This window comes from Harpia harpyja, unplaced genomic scaffold (assembly GCF_026419915.1).
Source record: "Harpia harpyja isolate bHarHar1 unplaced genomic scaffold, bHarHar1 primary haplotype scaffold_55, whole genome shotgun sequence".
Classification (NCBI taxonomy): Eukaryota; Metazoa; Chordata; class Aves; order Accipitriformes; family Accipitridae; genus Harpia; species Harpia harpyja.
Window position 1 is genome coordinate 742,080 of NW_026293415.1, and position 19,528 is coordinate 761,607.

At 56.3% G+C, this 19,528-nt stretch overlaps 1 protein-coding gene across 1 annotated transcript; it reads right to left on the reverse strand.

Moving 5' to 3' along the window:
* Positions 1–907: 907 nt before the first annotated feature.
* LOC128138554 (scavenger receptor cysteine-rich type 1 protein M130-like) lies at positions 908–17,663 on the reverse strand (the record flags this gene model as incomplete). Its single annotated transcript, XM_052779757.1, has 9 exons — positions 908–1,083; positions 12,744–12,839; positions 13,571–13,708; positions 13,996–14,021; positions 14,447–14,765; positions 15,392–15,706; positions 16,063–16,377; positions 16,463–16,789; positions 17,369–17,663. Coding segments are annotated over 9 exons (2,007 nt in total), but the record flags the coding sequence as incomplete, so codon positions are not given.
* Positions 17,664–19,528: the final 1,865 nt, after the last annotated feature.

The following is a 19,528-nucleotide window of genomic DNA, read 5'->3' on the forward strand; positions in this document are numbered from 1 at the left end:
CTGGGGTGCAGGGACCCTGCTCAGAAGGACAGCCCTGGGCACCCCTGGCTGCACACCCAGCTTCACACTCCGCAGCCATCCCTGGGTGAAGGCAGCTGACATGCCCTGTCCCTCTGAGGGTGCAGCAGGGAAGCTGTGCTCCAAAGCGCGTCCTTTTTCTCTGCACTGCACAAACTGTGAGAGTTTTCCTGAAAGATCTGATAGGGTCTTGGATGTGCCAGCTTTAGGAGATCATTCCAGGAACCACAGCTGCATTGCCTTGCAGCAAGACACTTACCCTGTTAAGGACTGTGAAAAATTGTCTCCAAGTGAGCTCTTCTCTGTCCTCCCACCCCAGACTGCCTTTAACATCTCTCTCTGCCTCACTTCTCTCCCCTCGGTGCCTGCAGGCAGTGCCCTCAGCCCTGCTGCACTTTGCAGAGGAGCTGCTCCTGGGCAGAGCTGTCTCTCTGCAGTGCTGCCTGCTTGCCATGAGCTCCCTCCATCCCAGGAGCCCAGCCCAGCTCAGCAGCAGAGGACCAGCCCAAGGCAGCACTTGCTCTGCCCCCTCTGGGCTCCCTCCAGGTGTCCCTGGGGCTCCAGGGGAACCTGCTGGGAAACAGGCTGAAGCAATCACTGGTGTTGCCTCCCTCAGCTGGGGAACGATGCTTCTTTCAGCAGTGACATTTCTCCTATGTGAAAGAGTGAGGTGCAAGAATCACCTTTTCATTGTCCCATCTTTAGACAGGAAGAACATCACACTGGTGACACAACACATATGCCTACACTTTTAAACTTGGGGTGCTGCAGTTGATGGGTACCGGTTCTCAGGAGAGACAGGCTGGAAGGATCAGGAGTGGGGTTCCCTCAAAGTGAAGAAGTTGCTTGGATGTATGGAGCTCTTTACTGGGGCCAGTGAGAAGTTGGGTCAGCCCTTGTGAGTGAGGGTCAGAGGAGGGGCCAGTAAAGGTGACATTGTGGTTGGAGTTGAGGAACCCACAGTCAGGGTGGGGAAGTGGGCACGGTCTTTTCTAAGCACCCCAAGGAAGTCTCTGGATGTAGAAGCCTGGGCCTCACTGGGGACTTTAACGACCCTGGCATTTTCTGGAAGGGGAACACAGCAGCATGCAAACAGTCCAGGCAGTTTCTGGAGTGTCTTCGGGAAACATCTTCACACAGCTGCCAGATGGGCCAACAAGGGTAATGCAAACCCGGATCTGATACTTGCCAGCAAGGCAGAGCTGGCCAGGAAACCGAAGGTCAGTGTAAGCCTTTTCTGTGATGAAAATGAAAGAGTGAGATCCGAGCTCCTGAGGGCACTGAGGAAGGAAAATAGAAGACTGCAGATGCCGAATATTAGAAGAGCAGACTTTGGCCTATACTGGGGAGTTTTAGTGGGGTCTCATGGCCATCAGCATTGAAGGGCAGCAGAGCTTCATACAGTGTTCTTCAAGGACAGCATCCTCCAAGCATGGAAATGACCTATATCGACACTGAGTTGAAACTTGAAAGTAAATTCAAGGGCACCATAACAAGCTGTTATTAGTTCAGGGACAGGTAAAGAAGAAGTAAAGATTATATGGGATCACTCCTAAGTTTAGTAAGAGTATGTATAGATAGATCTGAGAGATTTTATGTGCTCTTATCACCAGCAAGGTCGCCCAGGCCTTGGTGCCTCAAGGCAGGACTCTGGTGGAAAACAGGCAACGGTGGATAGGAATCAAATCAGGGGCTACTTGAGCAAACTCAAATGTTACTATTCAAAAAGGACTGGATGTATAAATATGTATTTACATAGAGGGAGAGAATGTGTCATCAGCTTGCTGGTCCATATCCATGGCCTGTGAAAAAATAATGAGAATTTACAGGTCAGTGTCAAGGTTGTCAAAAAGAATACTTACACACATATTACACGACATCTTTTCTGCATGTGTCAAACTCTGCCTAAATCTTCTTTCAGGGGTTGATGCAGTTGCCCACATAGAGATGGCCACAGCCTCCAAGATTCCCAGGGGTAGCTGAAGACCCCACATGACACTGGGAAATGTGAGCCAGGGCTGTCAGGAACCTTTCTGGAGCAGGAGATGGTGGACAGGCAGGGTAGGCCAAAGCATCTCAGTTGACACAACTGATTTTTCTCCCCTGAGTAGAAAGGCAAGCCTGGACAATTGCACTCGACGTCTCCAGTGCTGGAGAAGAATGAGAAATGAGTGGGTCTAGATGTTGCAGTGTCTACTTGATGATGCTCTTGTAACCCAGATATGTTGTGTATAGCGCAGATTTGGCTATTCAAAAGATAACATTTCATTCACTTTGTCTCTTTGCTTCCTTCTGTGAATGGAGGGAGCTCCTGACTTCCCCATATGACTCACTGTGAGTGAATACGAACAAACAGAGCCTGGGACAGGGAGGTCTTTTGGGGTTCTTGGGATCTGTGCTTGACACAAAAATGTGTTTTCTATTGCTCTTAGACTATCCACTGTGGAAAGTGGACTTCAGAGGAGGTAAGGTGGACTTAATACACAGCAGAGGAGGGTAGTTTATTTCATATTGAACCATGCCTTCCTTTGGTTTTGGTTTTTGGCAATTAAGAAACATCCTTCTGTATCTGTGTGCAGCCTGTTCTCCAAGTGAAGCAGGTGTCAATGGGCTGAAACATGCAGCTACAGACTGTAGTGGAGAAAGCTCAGAATTGAACAAAGGTGCTGTAAGTCCCAGGTGGCTGATGAGAGAAGTGTTGGGGTTGGAGGCAGGGACAAAGGCTGCCCATAGAGTGTCTGACATAGAGGGTCTTGGCTTCTCTGCATATTCAGAGTCCATTAGGAGATGCTGAGGGTCAGTATCAGTTGGAGTTTGCTGGTATCCCTTGATGTGTAAGCAGAAAAATAAGAAGCGGATAAAGATTAAATTGTTTCTTACTGATATTTGGTACTGAAAACTTTTCACTTGGACTGCACTCTTGGACTGCACTCCAGAAACCTTTCAAACTAACCACCTAAGAACTGAGGAAGGAAGGAAAGTTATACCCAGAGGCTTGGCTTGTTAGGGCATTTGGCATGTTAATGAGCCCTCTGGTGCCAAGTTCCTGAACTGCAGATACTGAAAGAAGATTTTACTGGCATCTGGAGAAGCACAAGTCAGCAGCACGTCTCCAAGTTCCAGTTATTTAGTCCCACTGAGGGCCATAGTGAAGCGATCATGGAGGGAATGAGATGACAAGGTGACTGTCGCTGGGGGCTGGTGAAGCAGGGACGCAGAGGCACTGGTTAGAGGTTGAAAATCAACTGTGCAGGCAGCTGTGAATGGCCTTGATGTGTTTCATCAAGCAGGATGTTCAAGCGCTGACCCCCATACCCTAGGAATGGGGATCCTTTCCCTCGTGGCTTGCTCAGGACTCTTGCAGGGAGCAGTGAAATGTGGGGGTGTGCGATGATGCCAAGTGCAGGACAGTGATAGGACTCCTCCCAGGCTCTACAAAGCGTGGGGGTTGTAAGGAACTGGTGTCCTCTCAGGGGCTACAGTGGAAGAGACAACAGCCAGAGGCAAAAGGACAAGGGTTTCAGTTCTGCTGGGGGATCCCTGTCCCCACAAAGGGGCCATCCCCACCACAGCCTGTCCTATATTCTTCTATGCCTGCGCCTCTTTCGCTGCAGATTTTAACCCCCACTCCTGCTTCCTCACCTCACTATGACCCCATGATGTCCCAGGCTTTACGGATGACTTTCTGTCCTCACTGACTATTCCTTCAAACACAAAGCTGTGGTTTTCTGAGGTTTTGCCACAGGCTGTGCATTCTCGATAACCTGTGCAGCTTCTTCCAAAGCCCTGCTAATGCTCCTCAATCAGCCAAGATGTCCCAGCTCCCAGGCTCACTTGAATCCTCTGTCTCCACATACCAGCACTAAACTGCACGTCCTCCTCCTTCTGCTGCCTCAAAATCAAAACTCAACCTATTTCACTTCATCAACTCAACCTATATCACTACAGCATGACACCCTCCCACTCCCTGGTCTTTCACAGCATCTTTCTGCCTTTAACACACAACCCCCTCCCTGCATGCCCTTGTGTCTCAGAAAGCCTTCCTCTTCCCATGCAGTCATGCAACATCAGTCCAGGAGGTCTGTGCATTCTCCAGGCTCATGGATGTTTTCTGGAGGTCCATCCAAGTGTGGGGAGTAAAGGAAGAAAAGAGAACATGTCAGCTCATGGGGCATTACTGAGCACATTCACCCCCAGCAGTGGGCATTGCCCTTCTGCCAGGCTGAGCCATGCACACCAGATGGAATAGTCTCTATCATCCCTCTTTGCACAGGAAGGGCCTTCCTTCCTGCCATCTTCCCAGGACAATCTTCCTCCTCCACACACAGACATCAACCCTTTCCATTTCTGGGCTCAGACATGGTTGTAAGGAATTGCTAAAGCTATCTGCCATCCCCTTGTGTCTCCCTGACATCCCTTGACCCCCTCCATTGACCCATGGATCCCTTCCCTCAGCAGGAGTAAAGGAGATCCCTGCAAAGGAGATCCCTGCCTTTCACTCTAAGGGTATCCTGTCTAATTATAAGACCCAAAAGTTGACATGTAGATGTAACATTGTCTCTGAGAGCAGAATTTTATTTCTAGAAAGAAGTGTCTCTCCCCAGCTGAGGGAGGGAACATCAGTGATACCTTCAGCCTGTTTCCCAGTAGGTTCCCCTGTGTCACCACCCAGACTGGACAGACCAGGGAGTCAAAATTCCCTTGGGCTAAATTAAGGTGAAAGGGCACCAAAGGATCAGTTAAAGATTTTATTCCTGACAGAAGCAAACTGAACTGGGGAGGCATGGTAGGAGGTGGCCGGGTTTCCCACAACAGGAATAGGCATAAGGCTATTTCTGTAAACTGATGTAACCCAGGGTAAACATATACATCAATTCAGGGAATAAGGAGATCCCTCCCATTGAGTCCTGAGGTTCAGAGCAGACCTCCTTGCTTCCTAGACTCCTCCTCAGAGAAGGGCCCAGGGGCAGCTGGATCCACTCTTAGTCTCAGACTTGGTCGATGGTTTATGTCTTGAAATGGATGAGATGTAGGGATTGTGGAAAAGTAAAGAGAGAAGAAGACAGAGAGAGAAAAAGGAAGAGAGAAAGATTTCACGGGCCCTGTGTCCAACGTTGGTTCAGTCAGCCGAGGGGTCCCGTCCCGGTGGACTTGAGCACCTGGGGCTTCAGTTTGTGTCCTTTTGTCATCCTTGTCCCTCCTTCTGGCAGGCACTCGAACTTATTAGGCTAATGAGCAGTTTGTGAGCCTTTGGGCTTGGGGGTCCTTTGGGGAGTAACTTCTCCTTCCCTGCAGATGTGGCCATTGTTTGATCTTTGTATCAGAACAGCTTATCAGAACAGGGAGCTGAACACCCTCCAGCAGGCCCTCTCCCTCCTGTTGCTGATGCCTGAGCTGACGGGCTTTTCACATTGATTTCTTGCTGTGCAGGCTTTGTCTTTAAGCAGAACTTGCCCCACCACAATGTTTGAGACATTAACTCTTTCAGTCTCTCACACAGTACAAAACCAGTAACTCTTTTTACTGTAATGCCCTGCAACTCCTCATGCCGTTCTCTTGTGGTGATGGCTCACCACAACCAGGGTGAGCCACCTCCATGCAAACATTAAGAGTGGACCAAATGGAACTTGAGTCCAGGGGGACCTTGAGAAACAAACTCTGGGATTCAGCCAACAGAAACCTCTTAAGTTTTACAAGAAGTGACTGGTCCTGCATCGGGGGAAGCATAACCCCATAAACCAGAGGCAACCTGAACCTGATTGGATGAGCAGTGACCCTCAGGAGAATGGCCTGGGCACTAGAAGGGACACCATACAGGCTAGTGGTGAGCGCTCACCGTGAACAAGGCCAGCTGGTTAGGTGAATGTAGTAGGATGAGCGTGGCCACCCAGACATTTGGAGTTTTCATCCCTCTCCAGGGAGCATTGGTGTGGCCACACCTGGACTAGTGTGTCCCTTCATGGGAATTCCTGCTGTAGGCAGGTGGGGATGGAACACAAATGTGCCCAGAGGAGGTCTGAACATGCCCTACTATATTGGCTTTGTGTGGCAAGGTTTTGGTAACAGGGGGTGTTGCAGGGGTGGCTTCTGTGAGAAGCTGCTGGAAGCTTCCCCTGTGTCCGACAGAGCCAATACCAGCCGGCTCTAAGACGGACCCGCTGCCAGCCAAGGCCGAGCCAATCAGCGATAGCGGTAATGCCTCTGTGATAACATTTTTAAGAAGGAAAAAAAGTTGGGACAGTCAGAAACGGCAGCCGGAGAGAGGAGTGAGAACATGTAAGAGAAACAACCTTGCAGACACCAAGGTCAGTGAAGAAGGAGGGGGAGGAGATGCTCCAGGCGCCGGAGCAGAGATTCCCCTGCAGCCTGTGGTGAAGACCATGGTGAGGCAGGTTGTCCTCCTACAGCCCATGGAGGTCCACGGTGGAGCAGATATCCCCCTGCAGCCCATGGAGGACCCCACGCCGGAGCAGGTGGGTTCCCGAAGGAGGCTGTGACCCCACGGGTACCCCGCACTGAGAAGGCTCCTGGCAGGACCTGCAGATCTGTGGAGAGAGGAGCCCAGGCTGGAGCAGGTTTTCTGGCAGGACTTGTGACCCCATGGGGGACCCACGCTGGAGCAGTGTGCTCCTGAAGGACTGCATGCCGTGGAAAGGACCCATGCTGGAGCAGTTTGTGAAGAACTGTGGCCCGTGGGAAGGACCCACGTTGGAGAAGTTCGTGGAGGACTGTCTCCCGTGGGAGGGACCCCGTGCTGGAGCAGGGGAAGAGTGTGATGAGTCCTGCCCCTGAGGATGATGAAGCGGTAGAAAATAACGTATGATGAACTGATCGTAAACCCCATTCCCCGTCCCCCTGCGCCACATGGGGGGGTTGGTAGAGAATCTGGGAGTGAAGTTGTGCCCGGGAAGAAGGGAGGGGTGGAGGGAAGGTGTTCTGAGATTTGGTTTCATTTCTCATTACCCTACTCTGGTTGATTTGTAATAAATTGAGTTAATTTTCCCCAAGCTGAGTCTGGTTTTGCCCGTGACGGTAATTGGTGAGTTGATCTCTCCTGTCCTTATCTCAACCCACAACCCCTTTGTTATATTTTCTCTCCCCTGTCCAGCTGAGGAGGGGGAGTGATAGAACGGCTTTGGTGGGCACCTGGCGTCCAGCCAGGGTCAACCCACCACACCTGCACTTTAGGTCCTGAACCCCAGTTTTGAAGACCACTTCCATCTCCACACAATCCCAGGAACATGCTGACACTGGACAATCACCATGCTCTCCAGGCAGCTCCAGATGCCCCTCCTAGAGGATGGCTGTCTTCAATGTCACCTGTGGGAAAGCCCTGGGTACATCCCTCAATTATACTCATCACCTTACCTGTCACCAGACACTGAATGGCGACTCCTAAATCCAGTCCTATGTCTTTAAAAGGCTTCAAACCTGGAGCTTTTTACTCCAGAAAACATAGAGGAAGAGGAACTTCAGAGGTGCAGTTCCTCAGGCCTCTTTGTGGAACGAGCCTCGCCCGAAAGCAGTGCACCGCGGGGATCCCATATAATTACAGAGATGCTATGAAAGAGGCCAGCTCTGAGCCACTCTTAGACACTTTTGTAAGAGAACCAGGTGAGACAAAGTAGGTTCATGCCTCCGATGAAGTGGCACAAATCCAAACATTTGTGTATTAACATAACAACCACGAATGACAGTAACAACAGCCATAATGATAATAATAATGATATTAAAAACAAAACAACAGAACAAAACAAACAAAAAGAACAAACCAAGAAATCCCACCCTAAACAAACAAACAAAAAAAAGAGCCCAAACCAATCTGGAATCAGACACTTTGTGAATCATTTGTGGAGAGAGGTAGTAGTTCCACCAACCCCACCCTTCTTCCACCTTCAGCTTTGGCAACTGCGTGTGTCTGGCCTGCCCACTTGCCTTCACCACTCACCTTTGTAACTGAGGCCCCACACATATCTTGGCACTCCCACTGTAAGCTGGCACCCACCCCATACCTGGAGTCTACCTGGCCATGGAGGCAGGGAGAGGCCAGGTCCCCTCTGCCCAGCACTGGGCACAGCTTTTCCCTGGGAATGTCCCCAAGGAGCTCTCTTCATGTGAGTGTCAGCCTGTGGCCTGGCAGGGGTGGAACTGGAACAAGGGCTGCTGGGGCAGGGCTGAAGTAGCTCAGCTGGGAGAGCGTTAGACTGAAGATCTAAAGGTCCCTGATTCAACCCCGGGCTTCATCAATGATTTTCTCCTGTAGATTTTTGCAGACACTGCCTGCCTGCCTTCTTCCAGCCTGCCCTGGCCCTCCTCACTCCTTCACCTCTTGCCAGAGCACTGCCCATGCACTGTAGCTGCAGATCTGCAGGTTAGAATGAGCCTTCCTCTTGCACTGCAAGCCCCTAGCCTTCCCCTGGACAGGACTCTCCATTCAGTGCTTCTTTGGGGTGGTTTCAGCCATCCCTCCTTCCCTGCTCCACAGCACTTGGCATCTCTCCTTCACGGGGTCTCTGCAAAGACCCTGTCTCTCTCCTCTTTGTCATTCTCGATGGTGCACAGACTGCTCCCCTTGTCATAGACGCATCACGGGAGAAGAGCGTCTATCCTGCTGGCAGGCATCAAGGGGATGGAGCTCAGTGGAAGAGCGCCCGCTTCACGTGTGGGAGGACCGGGGTTCAATCCCTGGCATCTCCAGGCAGGTGTGGGCTGGAGCTTGGGCACTGCTCCTCTCCAGGCCCTGTGGGCCTGCCTTGTCCACCCAGGGCTTGGCTGTGAGCTGGGCAGGGCTGTGGGACTCTCAGCTGGAGTTTTCCTTCCACCATCGCCACTGGCTTGAGCAGAGTCTCAGCTCAGGAAACCTGGATCTGCTGAGGTCAGGCACAGCCCTGCAGAGGTGGGACTGCTGGGGTTGTTGCCCACCTCTTCTTCCTGTGGTGTTCGGCGACTCCATCTACCCTGTGCTGGTAGGATCAGGGAGTCACAGGTCTGTCCACAGCCATGCACAGGCAGTGAGGGCCAGGAGATGGTGCCTCGGCTGCTCCCCTGGCAATAACCCCCACAACCAAAATGGGGCATGAGACATGGACTTTCACTGCAGCATGCCCAGCACCCTGGTGAGCCAAAACTCAGAGAAATAAGGCTGCTCTCCTATGGGCTTTAAACAGCCAAGCTCTGCCCAGCATGGGGCCTGCAGTGCTGAGACTTGGGGGTCTCACTGTGACCCCCTCAGGCAGGTCCTCGGGAGCTGCGGGAACAACCACAGATCTGGGCTACAGCGACAATCTTGCTTTGCTGCAGAGAATGGACCCAGCCTGCAGGGCCAGACTGTTCAGGTCCCCAAATGCCATGAAAGAGGCTCTTCCTGCTCAGGCGTGCTGCCCCCCTCAAGCACACACAGGCCTGTGGCTCATCTCCCCAAGGAGGAAGAGGAAAATGTCTGCCAGGTGCCAGAGTAAGGGAGAAATATTACACCTGTGGGAGGGCAGAGCTGGCAGTGAGGTGGCACAGGACAGGCACTGGGTTCCTCTCCCCAGTCCCCAGTTGTAGCACCTTGAGTCTGCACGTCAGTGTCCATACTGTCCATAGCCACCACCATCCTCTGTTCAGAAGATAACACTCCCCCCTTCTTCTTTACTTCACTTTTATACCTTCCTTCTCTGAGATGCAGGACTGGAGCTTGCCCCCATGGGAGTTTTCCAGGGGATGGAGGCTGTGTTTGCAGTACCCCTGTATGTCACCCATCACCGTGGGGGTCTCACCCTGGGAATGCTGCTCTCCCATGGGGTCTGCCAGCAGGAAAGCTCTGGGGTATGGGGCAGAGGGATATGTGTGCCTGGGCTTCTCCCAGATCCCCCCAGGATCACCCCAGGGGTGGAGGAGCTCCCAGGAGGGAATGGCGCAATGCTGAAGTGGGAGAGGATGTTGGCGACAGGCACCTCCTCCCCGCTTCTCCTCTAGGGCCAGATCCTGCTGCTTGCAGCAGTACTGAGCTCCAGCAACTCCCCACAGGGAACCCTGCCACAGACAGCCAATGCACCTTCCAGCCCACAGCAGAGGAGCCTTTTGGGGAAGTGCCGGAGGGGTGTGGAGACCCACCAGCAGGAGCAGGGAGGGCAGTTTGGGTGCCAGGTCCTGCCCAGGTGTCACTGGCTGCTACATAAGAAGTTTCTCTGCCCATGGGCGCTGGGCAGGTGAAAGCCACAGCCAAGGGAGAGGAACCCTGGCTCAGCTCCCAGCAGTGCCTCTTCTAGGGGAGGGACACAAAATCTCCTCTGCCATGGAAACGTGCCCACGTGAGCATCCTCCCAGATGAGCCCTTCTCCAGGCCAGGGACTGGACCACGGCTTTTGGCTGTAGCACACATCTCCGGGGGATCTTTTCTCCTCCCTCTGGCCCTCCAACAGTGCTGGGGGAAAGGTGCCCCCGCCCCCCCCTGCTCCCATCCTTCTTCTTCCTGCACACAAGTACCGTCCTGACACAAACCCAAACTGACATCCCTGGCAAGGCAGCAGGAGGGCAGGGGTGGGGGCTGGAGGAGAGCAGGAGGAGGGGGTCCCAGGGCTGCCGTGGGGCCTTACAGCCTCTGCTGAGGAAGATGGCAGCTCAGTGCCTTGACAAGAGTGCTCAGGGTCTGCACGGGCCCAAGGCAGCAGGAGCAGCCCATGGAGACTGGGGTCCTGGCAGAGCATGAGGAGAGGGAATTCCAGCCCCATGTGTCCCAGAAAGCGGCTCTGCACCCTGTGCTGGGGCAGTGGGGAGCAGAGCTGCCTCCTAACCATGGTGGGAAGTAATCCATGGGCCATGTTCCCCCCTGGGGCTGGCTGGGGTGTTCAGGGCACTGCGGCCACCTCAGGGCTCACTTCTGTGGGGCCGCAGGACAGGGCTTACCCTGACACGGCAGCTCTGTCATGGCCTCTGCACTGTGGGACCAGCCTGGGGCAAAGAGCAGCTGGGAAACCCTAGGGCGAGGAAATGGGTGCTCCCACTGCAGTGCATCACGGAACTATCAGAGAGCCATTTTGACTAGAAACTGCCTGTGGCCAGTAGGATGGAAATGTCTCTGTCAGCAGGATTATTCCCCAGCGACCATGGGCTCTCGCAGCCCCACAGCCTGACCCCAAGCCTGCTGTCCCTGAGACATGCCCATTTCCCCACCTCCATAACTTTGTTCTCTGCTCCTTCTGATCAGCCTCAGGAAGATGCCCTGACACCTGGGCAGGCAAGCACCAGCTCCGGGTCAAAGCTGAACACAGCTGTTGTATTATGAACAAAGATGATGCACAGCATAAAAATGGGAATAAAAATAGAGGAAACTCCAGGCGGTTTCTGCTGCCAATGGGACAAGGGACATGGTCCCCTGCTGCTCATGGCTCTCCCAGCTTACAGACCTTTTCTCCCTCCTGGTAGCACCGGGCTGCACAGCAGGGTTGGGCTCTCATGGCCTGGGGCTCTGGGACTGTTGTGCACAGAGCTCCGGTGTCACAGCCGTTATGTCCTCAGGGGGATGTGCCAGAGACACCTCTTCAGCATCATCATAGCCCATGCTCCCCAGGGACAGGGGCCACATGCCTCCTTCAGCTCCAAGGACCCCAGCACTTCTGCGGGAGTGCAGGCTGGGCCCTGCAAGCAGCAAGGCAGGACAATGCAGTTCACCCCAGGGGGTCTATGCATCATCTTCCTCCCTGCTCCTCACCACATTCAGCTCCTTCTCCCACCCCTAGTCCCTCCAAGGAAAACTCCCGGGACAGGTTCCCCCTTCCCAGGAGGCTGGGGTCTCAGGACAGCAGAGAGTTGAATGGCACCAGGGATGGCACCCCAGGAACCAGCAGTGCTAAATTTGCCTCTCACCTCTGGGGGCATCCCTGGGCTCTGCACCCTCCTCTGGCTCCCTGGGCATTTCCCTGTCTCCCTGCCCAGAGGCAGCATCCTCCTCCGGATGAGAAACCTCCCTGGCATCATCATAGCCATCCGCTGGGTCACCTCCAGGTGGGACAAGAACATCTGAAAGGAGAGGGGAGCTGGTGACAGTGAGAAGATATGTCCTCCGCAGCAGAGGATGGGAAGATGTGCAGGGACACAGGTCTGAGACACTGGTGTTGGCAGCACCACAGGAGACCCCCATGTCCTCCCCATCTCCAGCAGTGACACTGAGTGACACTTCTGTCCATCACATGTCTTCAGGGAGATCAACTCCTTCTTGCCTCTGTTACCTGGTGCTGATCCCAGACCATCCTCCTCCTCGCTGACCCCAGGGTAGGGCTGCAGCTGGGTCAGGGACTCCTCTGAATAGGAGCCTGGAGAGATGCACGGTGGGTATTATGAAGTGAGCCCCACTGACCTGGCTCGTGGTCAGTGCTACTGGGGAAGGGGGACCCACAGAGCTGGGGCTGCCTGGGGAGGAGGGCTGGGAAATCACCCTGCCTCCCTGGGGCAAACCCTGTCTCAAAGGTGCTCCCAGAGCTGCCCTAGGACAGTCCCTTCCTTCACTCCACGGGTGTCAGATGGGGTGCAGGGGCAGGAAGAGAGGGGATGTCCAGCGGGACAGGCAAAGCTGGTGGGGAGAAAGCTCCCCTCCCAGGCCCAGGACCTCGATGGTCTCCCCACAGATCACATGGCCCCAGCGTCACAAGGACCACGGGCTGGGGGATTCAGGGAATCAGCCCTGGGTTGGGGCCAGGGGAAAGGGTCCTGCACGTGTGCCTCCAGGGAGGACCCTCACCCACCTGAGTGACCAAACCTCGCCTGCTTCTCCCACACTGGGCTGTAACCAATCTCCTCGTACACAGCCTCAGGGAACATCTCCTGAGCACTCCTGGAGCCTGGGGACAGAGGCAGGGCTGGCAGAGGGACAGGCAGAAGGGTAATGGAATCACACTGCGCTCCCCCAAACCTGTTCCTTGGGCCAGCCCAGGACTGGTCTGACAGCACAGCCCCACTGCACTGTCCAGGCACATCTGCCACATCCCCAGTGAGGGCAACATCTCTGTGGAGATTGTCTGGGGCAGCGTCCCCCTCCCATCGTCCCTTCAGAGACAGTGCTCATGCCCCTCTGGCCCCAGGGTCATGCACCCCTTGTCTGACCCTGGAGCAGCTCCCATGTTTCCTCCACCTGGAGCTTTCCCCTATCTGCCCCACGGGTCTAGAGTAGGGCCCATGTCCTGCCAGGGGGTGGGCAGAGGGGACAGCCTGGGGGCCTGACACCGAGGGGATGGACCCTGCTGCCCTGCACTCCTCCCATCATCTCCCTTGTCCCAGACCCCCCCCCAGCACTACCCAGACCACTGCCAGCCTTGGCCATCTCCCCTCTGCTCACATGTCCCCCAGCCCCGCTCTGACATTTTTCTCCTCGCCCTATCATTACATCCCCCCACCTCTGGGCTCTCTCCACCCCTTGCTGCTGGTGCCCCATGGCCAGGCAGTCAATGGGGTGGTGCATGGGACAGGTGGCAGCACACGGTCTCATCCCCCCAGCTCTGCCTGTGCCCCTCACTGACACCCTGAAGCCCTTACAGGAGGTATCTCCCCCTGGGACCGCTGTGCAAAGACCAACCTCTGCGCCCAGCCCTGGTGCTTAGTGCTTGCCCAGCCAGGAGGGCCAGGAGCAGGCAGAGAAGGGCCCCCAGGATGATGCAGATGATGACAGGCACTGAGACTCTCCTGCTGCCAGTTAGACGGCCCCGGGGGGAATCTGTGTGGGCAAGAATACGGAAAGGCCAGCACCAGGCCTGGGTGAGGTGGAAAAAGCACCATTCCTGACGCCCATCACGCAAGGCAGCAGGGGGTGGATGGCCCCAGGGATGAGCGATGGAGAAGCTTCTACCCTGATGAGTAAATTACAACCTTCCCTAGCCCCCTCACCACCAGACCAGTGCCTTCCCCTGGGAGTTTCACACCTCAGCAAGGAGCCCCATCCACCCAGCTGTGGGTCACAGTCTGGCCCTGGGGATACCCAGCCGCAGGGGGACATCAAGTTACCTGCTTGGGGTGGGGATGCTGCTGTCCTGGGTGTAGCTGAAGAAGAGGAAAAGGAGAGCTGAGCTGATAAGGTGGGTGTGCGAGTACCGGGGAGCCTCCTCCCCAACACACTGTGTGTGTGTCTGTGGATGTCCCTGACACATCCCACCCAAATTGCCCCTCCTGTAGTGCTAGAAAGAGAGGCCAGGAAAGGGCTCAGTGCCTCTGCTCCGGGTGGCAGGCAGGATGGCACAGGCAGCCCAGGGGATAACCCTGGGGCTGCAGGACCCCACGGGCAATGGCCAGAACACATCCAGTTCCACCGAGGCTGCTCCCACTTGGCACCAGGCTCCTGCACTCTGCAGGAACATTCTTGCTCTTGGGAGGTCAGAGGCCATGCCAGGACCAAAGGGGCAAAAGGTCTTCCCCAGCACCCTGCCAATACACGAGCAAGGGGTCCCAGTCCTGCCACTCACCTGAGCAGTTCACCGCAGCATCTTCCTTATGCCGGCAAGCACCACCATCCCCAGGCCAGGCCCAGCAGTCCTGCAGAGACAGCTCTGTCCCCCGGCACTCCACCTGCTCCAGCCAGATGGGGTCCATCCCCATCCCAAATGCAGCCTCATGCAGGGCAGACACCGCGGGGCCGCAGCCCAGCTGCCTGCACGCCACCTCAGCATCCCGCATGTCCCAGGAGTCGTCGCACACCGTCCCCCAAGAGCCACGGTGCCAGACCTCCACTCTGCCCGAGCACCCGTCCTCACCTCCCACGGCACGAATCTTCTCCCTGTCTGGAGAAGGCAAAGACCTCCCATGGCACTGAGACAGCAGGCAGAGCCCTGCCAGACAAGGAGCATCCACAGAGGACCAGCTCCCTACCTGTGCACCTCGTGGAGTTGGGGCACGGGGCCAGCGGGATCGAGGGCATTTCTGGGCGTCTCCCTGAAGAAGGAAACACTGTGGTGAAAGGGCTGGTTCGGGAGATGGTGCAGAAGAGAGCAGGACTGATCTCTGCTTGTGCCTCCCTCTGCCATCTCGATCACGGCAGCAACTGAACCCTGCTCATTGAGGGGACATGCACAGGACTGTGGGGGGACCCCAACTGCTCAGCCCCAAAAGGTCCCTGTTTAACAGAGCAGCAGGAGCGTGTGTGTGAAGGGGAGGCTCTTCTGAACCCTGTCTGGTCTTTTCTGAGACCTCACCTGCAGATGCCTCTGCCTCCCCCAGGCGCTGCTGGCAACCTGGGTGGCAACTGCTGCTGGACGTGTGTGGCTGTGATGGCTTTTCTGCCACCAGCAGCAGAAGGGACTGACATGGGAAGGAAAAGCCCCTCCAAGCTCTTTCTCTGCATTTGCCTGTGCTCAACAGGGAACAGGAGCTGGAGTGACACTGGGGTGCCCAGGTGGCTCAGAGTTACCATTGCAGGTGATGTGGATCTCCTCTTGTGGGTCTTCACATGACTGTGGGTTCCAGGGAGCAGAGGGACACTGCCAGAAGGAGCTGGTTTTCTCCCCACACTGCATGTTATCCAGCCACGTAGGGCCAGACACCCTTCTATAAGGCAGCTGTGTTTCCAGGGATCCTCCGTCCCCACAGCCCAGCTCCTTGCATGCCAGCGACACCGTGTCGAGAGTCATCAAGTTGGAGCAAATGCTGCCCCACGTCCCGTTGTAGAAAACCTGCAGGCGCCCGGAGCAGCCATCACTGTTCTCCAGCCTCAGGGCCACGAACTCTGGGAGGAAAGGCACCAAGAGGGAACAGGCTGGTCTGGGACTGTGGGAGCCAGGACACCTCTGCACCCCCCAGGCCCACAGCTGGGTAGGGCCATGGCCAGTACGTCCCCCTTGCACCCAAGGGTAGAGAGAAGCCCCTGATGGACAGACACCCTGCCCTTCCTGCTAACCCTCGGGGACGGCTGAGCTCCCCAGGGACCCTCAGTAGGACCGAGGGTACCCGTGCATGGGTGACCACAGGACATGCTCTGGCAGGAGCTGAGAGGCAGCCAGGGACAGCCTTGGCCATGCCCGTCTCTCCTTGTGTCCTGGCCTCCGCGAGAGCCAGGCTCCCACTACAGCTCCCACCACAGACCTGAGCAGATGACTCCCGCATCCTCTTTGTGCCCGCAGTCGTGCTGCCCCCAGGGCCTGGCAGGGCAGTCCCAGAGAGCAGCTTCGGCCCCAGAGCAGTTCACGCCATCCAGCCAGATCTGCCCGGAGCCTTCCCCGAACTGAGCGGAGCCGGCTGCCTCCACTGCCCCTCCACAGCCCAGCTGGTGGCAAACGACGGCGGCATCAGACAGGTCCCAGCCATCGTCACAGACAGTCCCCCAGATGCCCTGGTAGTAGATCTCCACTCTCCCAGCACAGCGCCCGGACCCGTTCACCAGCCGGACCCTCCGGCTCCCTGTAGTGGGCAGAAACCCCAGTTGCTGTCAGGGGCGGCTGCCCACCCACCCCATCACCTGGGGGGCCCGTGCAGCGCCGCTCACCCCAGCAGATGACTCCCACGTCCTCCGCAACCCCTGCTGCCGGTGCACTCTCGGGCAGGGAGGTGTTGCAGAGGGCCAGGCTGGCCTCGTGCCCTGCGCACCGGACCCCTCGCAGCCCCACAGGGCCGGTCCCTCGCTCAGGCTTTGGGGGGTTGTAGGCTGTCCCTGCCTCTCCGCACCGCAGCTGCCGGCACACCACGCTGGCCTCCTGCATGTCCCACTGGTCATCCAGGACTCTGCCCCATGTCCCCTTCTGGAAGATCTCCACTCGTCCATCGCACCGGCTCCCTCCACCCACCAGCCGCAGGGATGCAAAGCCGGCTGAGCCTGGGGAGAGCAGAGATGCCACAGCCATTGGTGGCACCGGGGAGCATGGCATCCTTCAGGGAGCGGGGCGAGGGGGGATTTTCCCACCAAACACAACAAGATTGAGCCTTTTGCTGATGAGAAGCGAGGGCAAAACCTGGGTCCCCTCTGCAGCTCACAGCCAGGTCTGCTGCTGCTGGGGGCACCCAGGCACCTGCTGCCTGGCTGGTGGGATGAGGCTCTGCAGAGCTCTCTCTGGGGATGGGATGCAGTTGTCTGCAGGCAGAGGGATGGAGCACAGCCCTGCAGCCCTGCTCTGGCCTTGTCCCACAGTAGGAGAATGGAGGAGCCCAGGCCTGCTGGTGGTGCTGGGGCCTAAGCCACTGCCCTGGGGGCAGATGCCTGCCTCCGTTCAGCCCTCAGCTCTCCCAAAGTAGAGCGGTCACTCTGAGCAGGCAAAGCCCTCCAGGTGGCTCCTGGGGAAGCCAGGGTTTCTCCAGGGAGAAATTCAGCCTTGCACTGCTGTGGGACCCCTGCTTTGGGTGGCCACGTCACACACAAAGGGCAAATGGTGTTATGCAGCATTTTTCCAGCACTCACCTGCGCAAACGACAGCAGCGTTGATCCCGTGGGAGCATGGTGAGGCCCCCAGGGTGATCACTGGGCACTGTCCCAGATGGGCTTCTGTCCCATCACAGTGGAATGAGTCTCTCCAGACAGGGCCAGTCCCTCTCCCAAAATGCTCTCCTCCAGGAACGGACTCAGCAAACCCGCAGTTGAGTTGACGACAGAGAACGTGGGCATCCGAGAGATCCCAGTGGGAGGCACAAAGGGTCCCCCAGGTCCCCAGCACCTGGACCTCTACCCTCCCTGCACACGCTGTGCTGCTGTTCACCAGCCTGAACCCTGTGTATTCTGGGGACAGAGGAGGAGGAGAGAGGGTGGATTGGTGCTCCTGTACCCTCAGTAGCTGGCGGAGAGGCTAGATGGACAGCATGCCTTTCTTCTTCTGCACTATTTTCATGCTGCAGACAATCCCATCATCCCTCCTGTCCTCAAACCTGGCCCAGCACGGTCCTTGCTGTGTTCCCCAACCCCTGGCACAGCCCTGGTGTTCAACACCCCTCCCTGAGTCCTTACGTGTGCAGGTGACAACAGCGCTGTTCGCGTGGGTGCAGGGCTGGTCCCTGGAGGACCCACTGCGGCAGGAGAAGAGGCGGGATTCATTCCCCACACACTGCAGCTCTCCATCCCAGATGGGACTGACCCCTTCTCCAAAGTGAGCTGGCCCAGCGACAGGCAGGGCCACGCCGCAATGCAACTCCCTGCAGACCACATCAGCAGCTTTGGGACTAAAATGTGAATCACAGACACTTTTCCACTGGTCGTCATCATGGATCTCCACACGTCCTGAGCAGTGGCTCTTCCCTTCCACCAGCCGGACAAATCCTGGAAAAAAACAAAACAACTGGGAGTTCCCAGAGACCTCTGGCAGTTAAATGCCCACATCCTGCATCATCTCCAAGCAAGCTGTGACCAAACTGTCCATTGCACATTTCAGAGGAAGTTGTTAGGGGAGTGTTGGTGACACAGGCACATCCAGACCCCCATGCACCCCATCTCTACAGCATCAGCCACTCGAGGGTATGTGTCTGTCGCAGACTCACAGCCACAGGTACTCCTCAGACAAACTGCTCCCACTCAAGGTCCCCTGCGTGGCCTGGCGTGGTCGCCCCAGGACCACTGTAGTGTGAGCAGTTTGGATCCAGGAGAACTGGCCCACATGATAATGACTGCTGCAGCCTGCTCAGCCTCTGCAGAGCTTGGGACCAGGCAGGACCATCACCCTGATGCAACCGGAAGCACCCCCTGATCCCAGGGGTGTTCCTGGGGTGTTGGAAGGTTCATTTTAGGCAGAAGATGTCACAGAGCACAGAAATGGTGCAGCTGCCATCATGCCTGGTGCCTGTCCAGATCCCTCTGATGTCTGCTCGGGGGGAGGGTGTCCTCAGTCAGGGACACAGTGCTCTGCCTGGAGGTGTCCACAACCCAGATGGATGGCCGGACAGAGGGGCAGGAGACTCCCACTGGGTCCATGCCAGCTCTCAGAGACCAGCAGGCACAGATGAGGATCAGTAACTGCTGCCAAAGCCCCCGTGTCATGAGGCAGCACGGGGAACCATGGGCAGGCAGGAGGGCTTGGGCAGTTCATCAGTGCTGCCTGCACAGTGTCATGTCCCACAGGACTACTCATAGCCCCAGGGATATCTCAGTACCAGCCTGTGCATGCAGTGGGGTAGGCTCCCTCTGGGCCTTCCCCAAGGACTGGGGACATCAGCAATGACAGTCCCAGCCTGGCAGTTAGACCAGCATCACTGGGCCTTACTCTGGTGTCCACTTGCTGCTCCCTGAGGGCACAGCCATGGTCCCTTCGCCCATCCCAGACCCAAAGGTGAGGAACAGGCTGTCCACTTACCTGAACACGTCACTCCAGCATCGAGAGTGTGTTCACAGTTATTTTCACCCCATCCTTTGTGTTTGCAGTCAGACAGGGCAGACTCGGTGCCATTACAGCCAACATTATCCATCCAAATGGGGCCAGATCCTGGCCCAAAGTGTCCATACTGAGGAGCTCCAACAGCAGACCCACAGCCCAGCTGCTTACAAACCACTGCCGCATTGTTCATGTTCCAGTAGTCACCACACACCGTCCCCCACTGGCCCTGTTGTTTCACCTCCACTCTCCCAGCACAGTCCCTG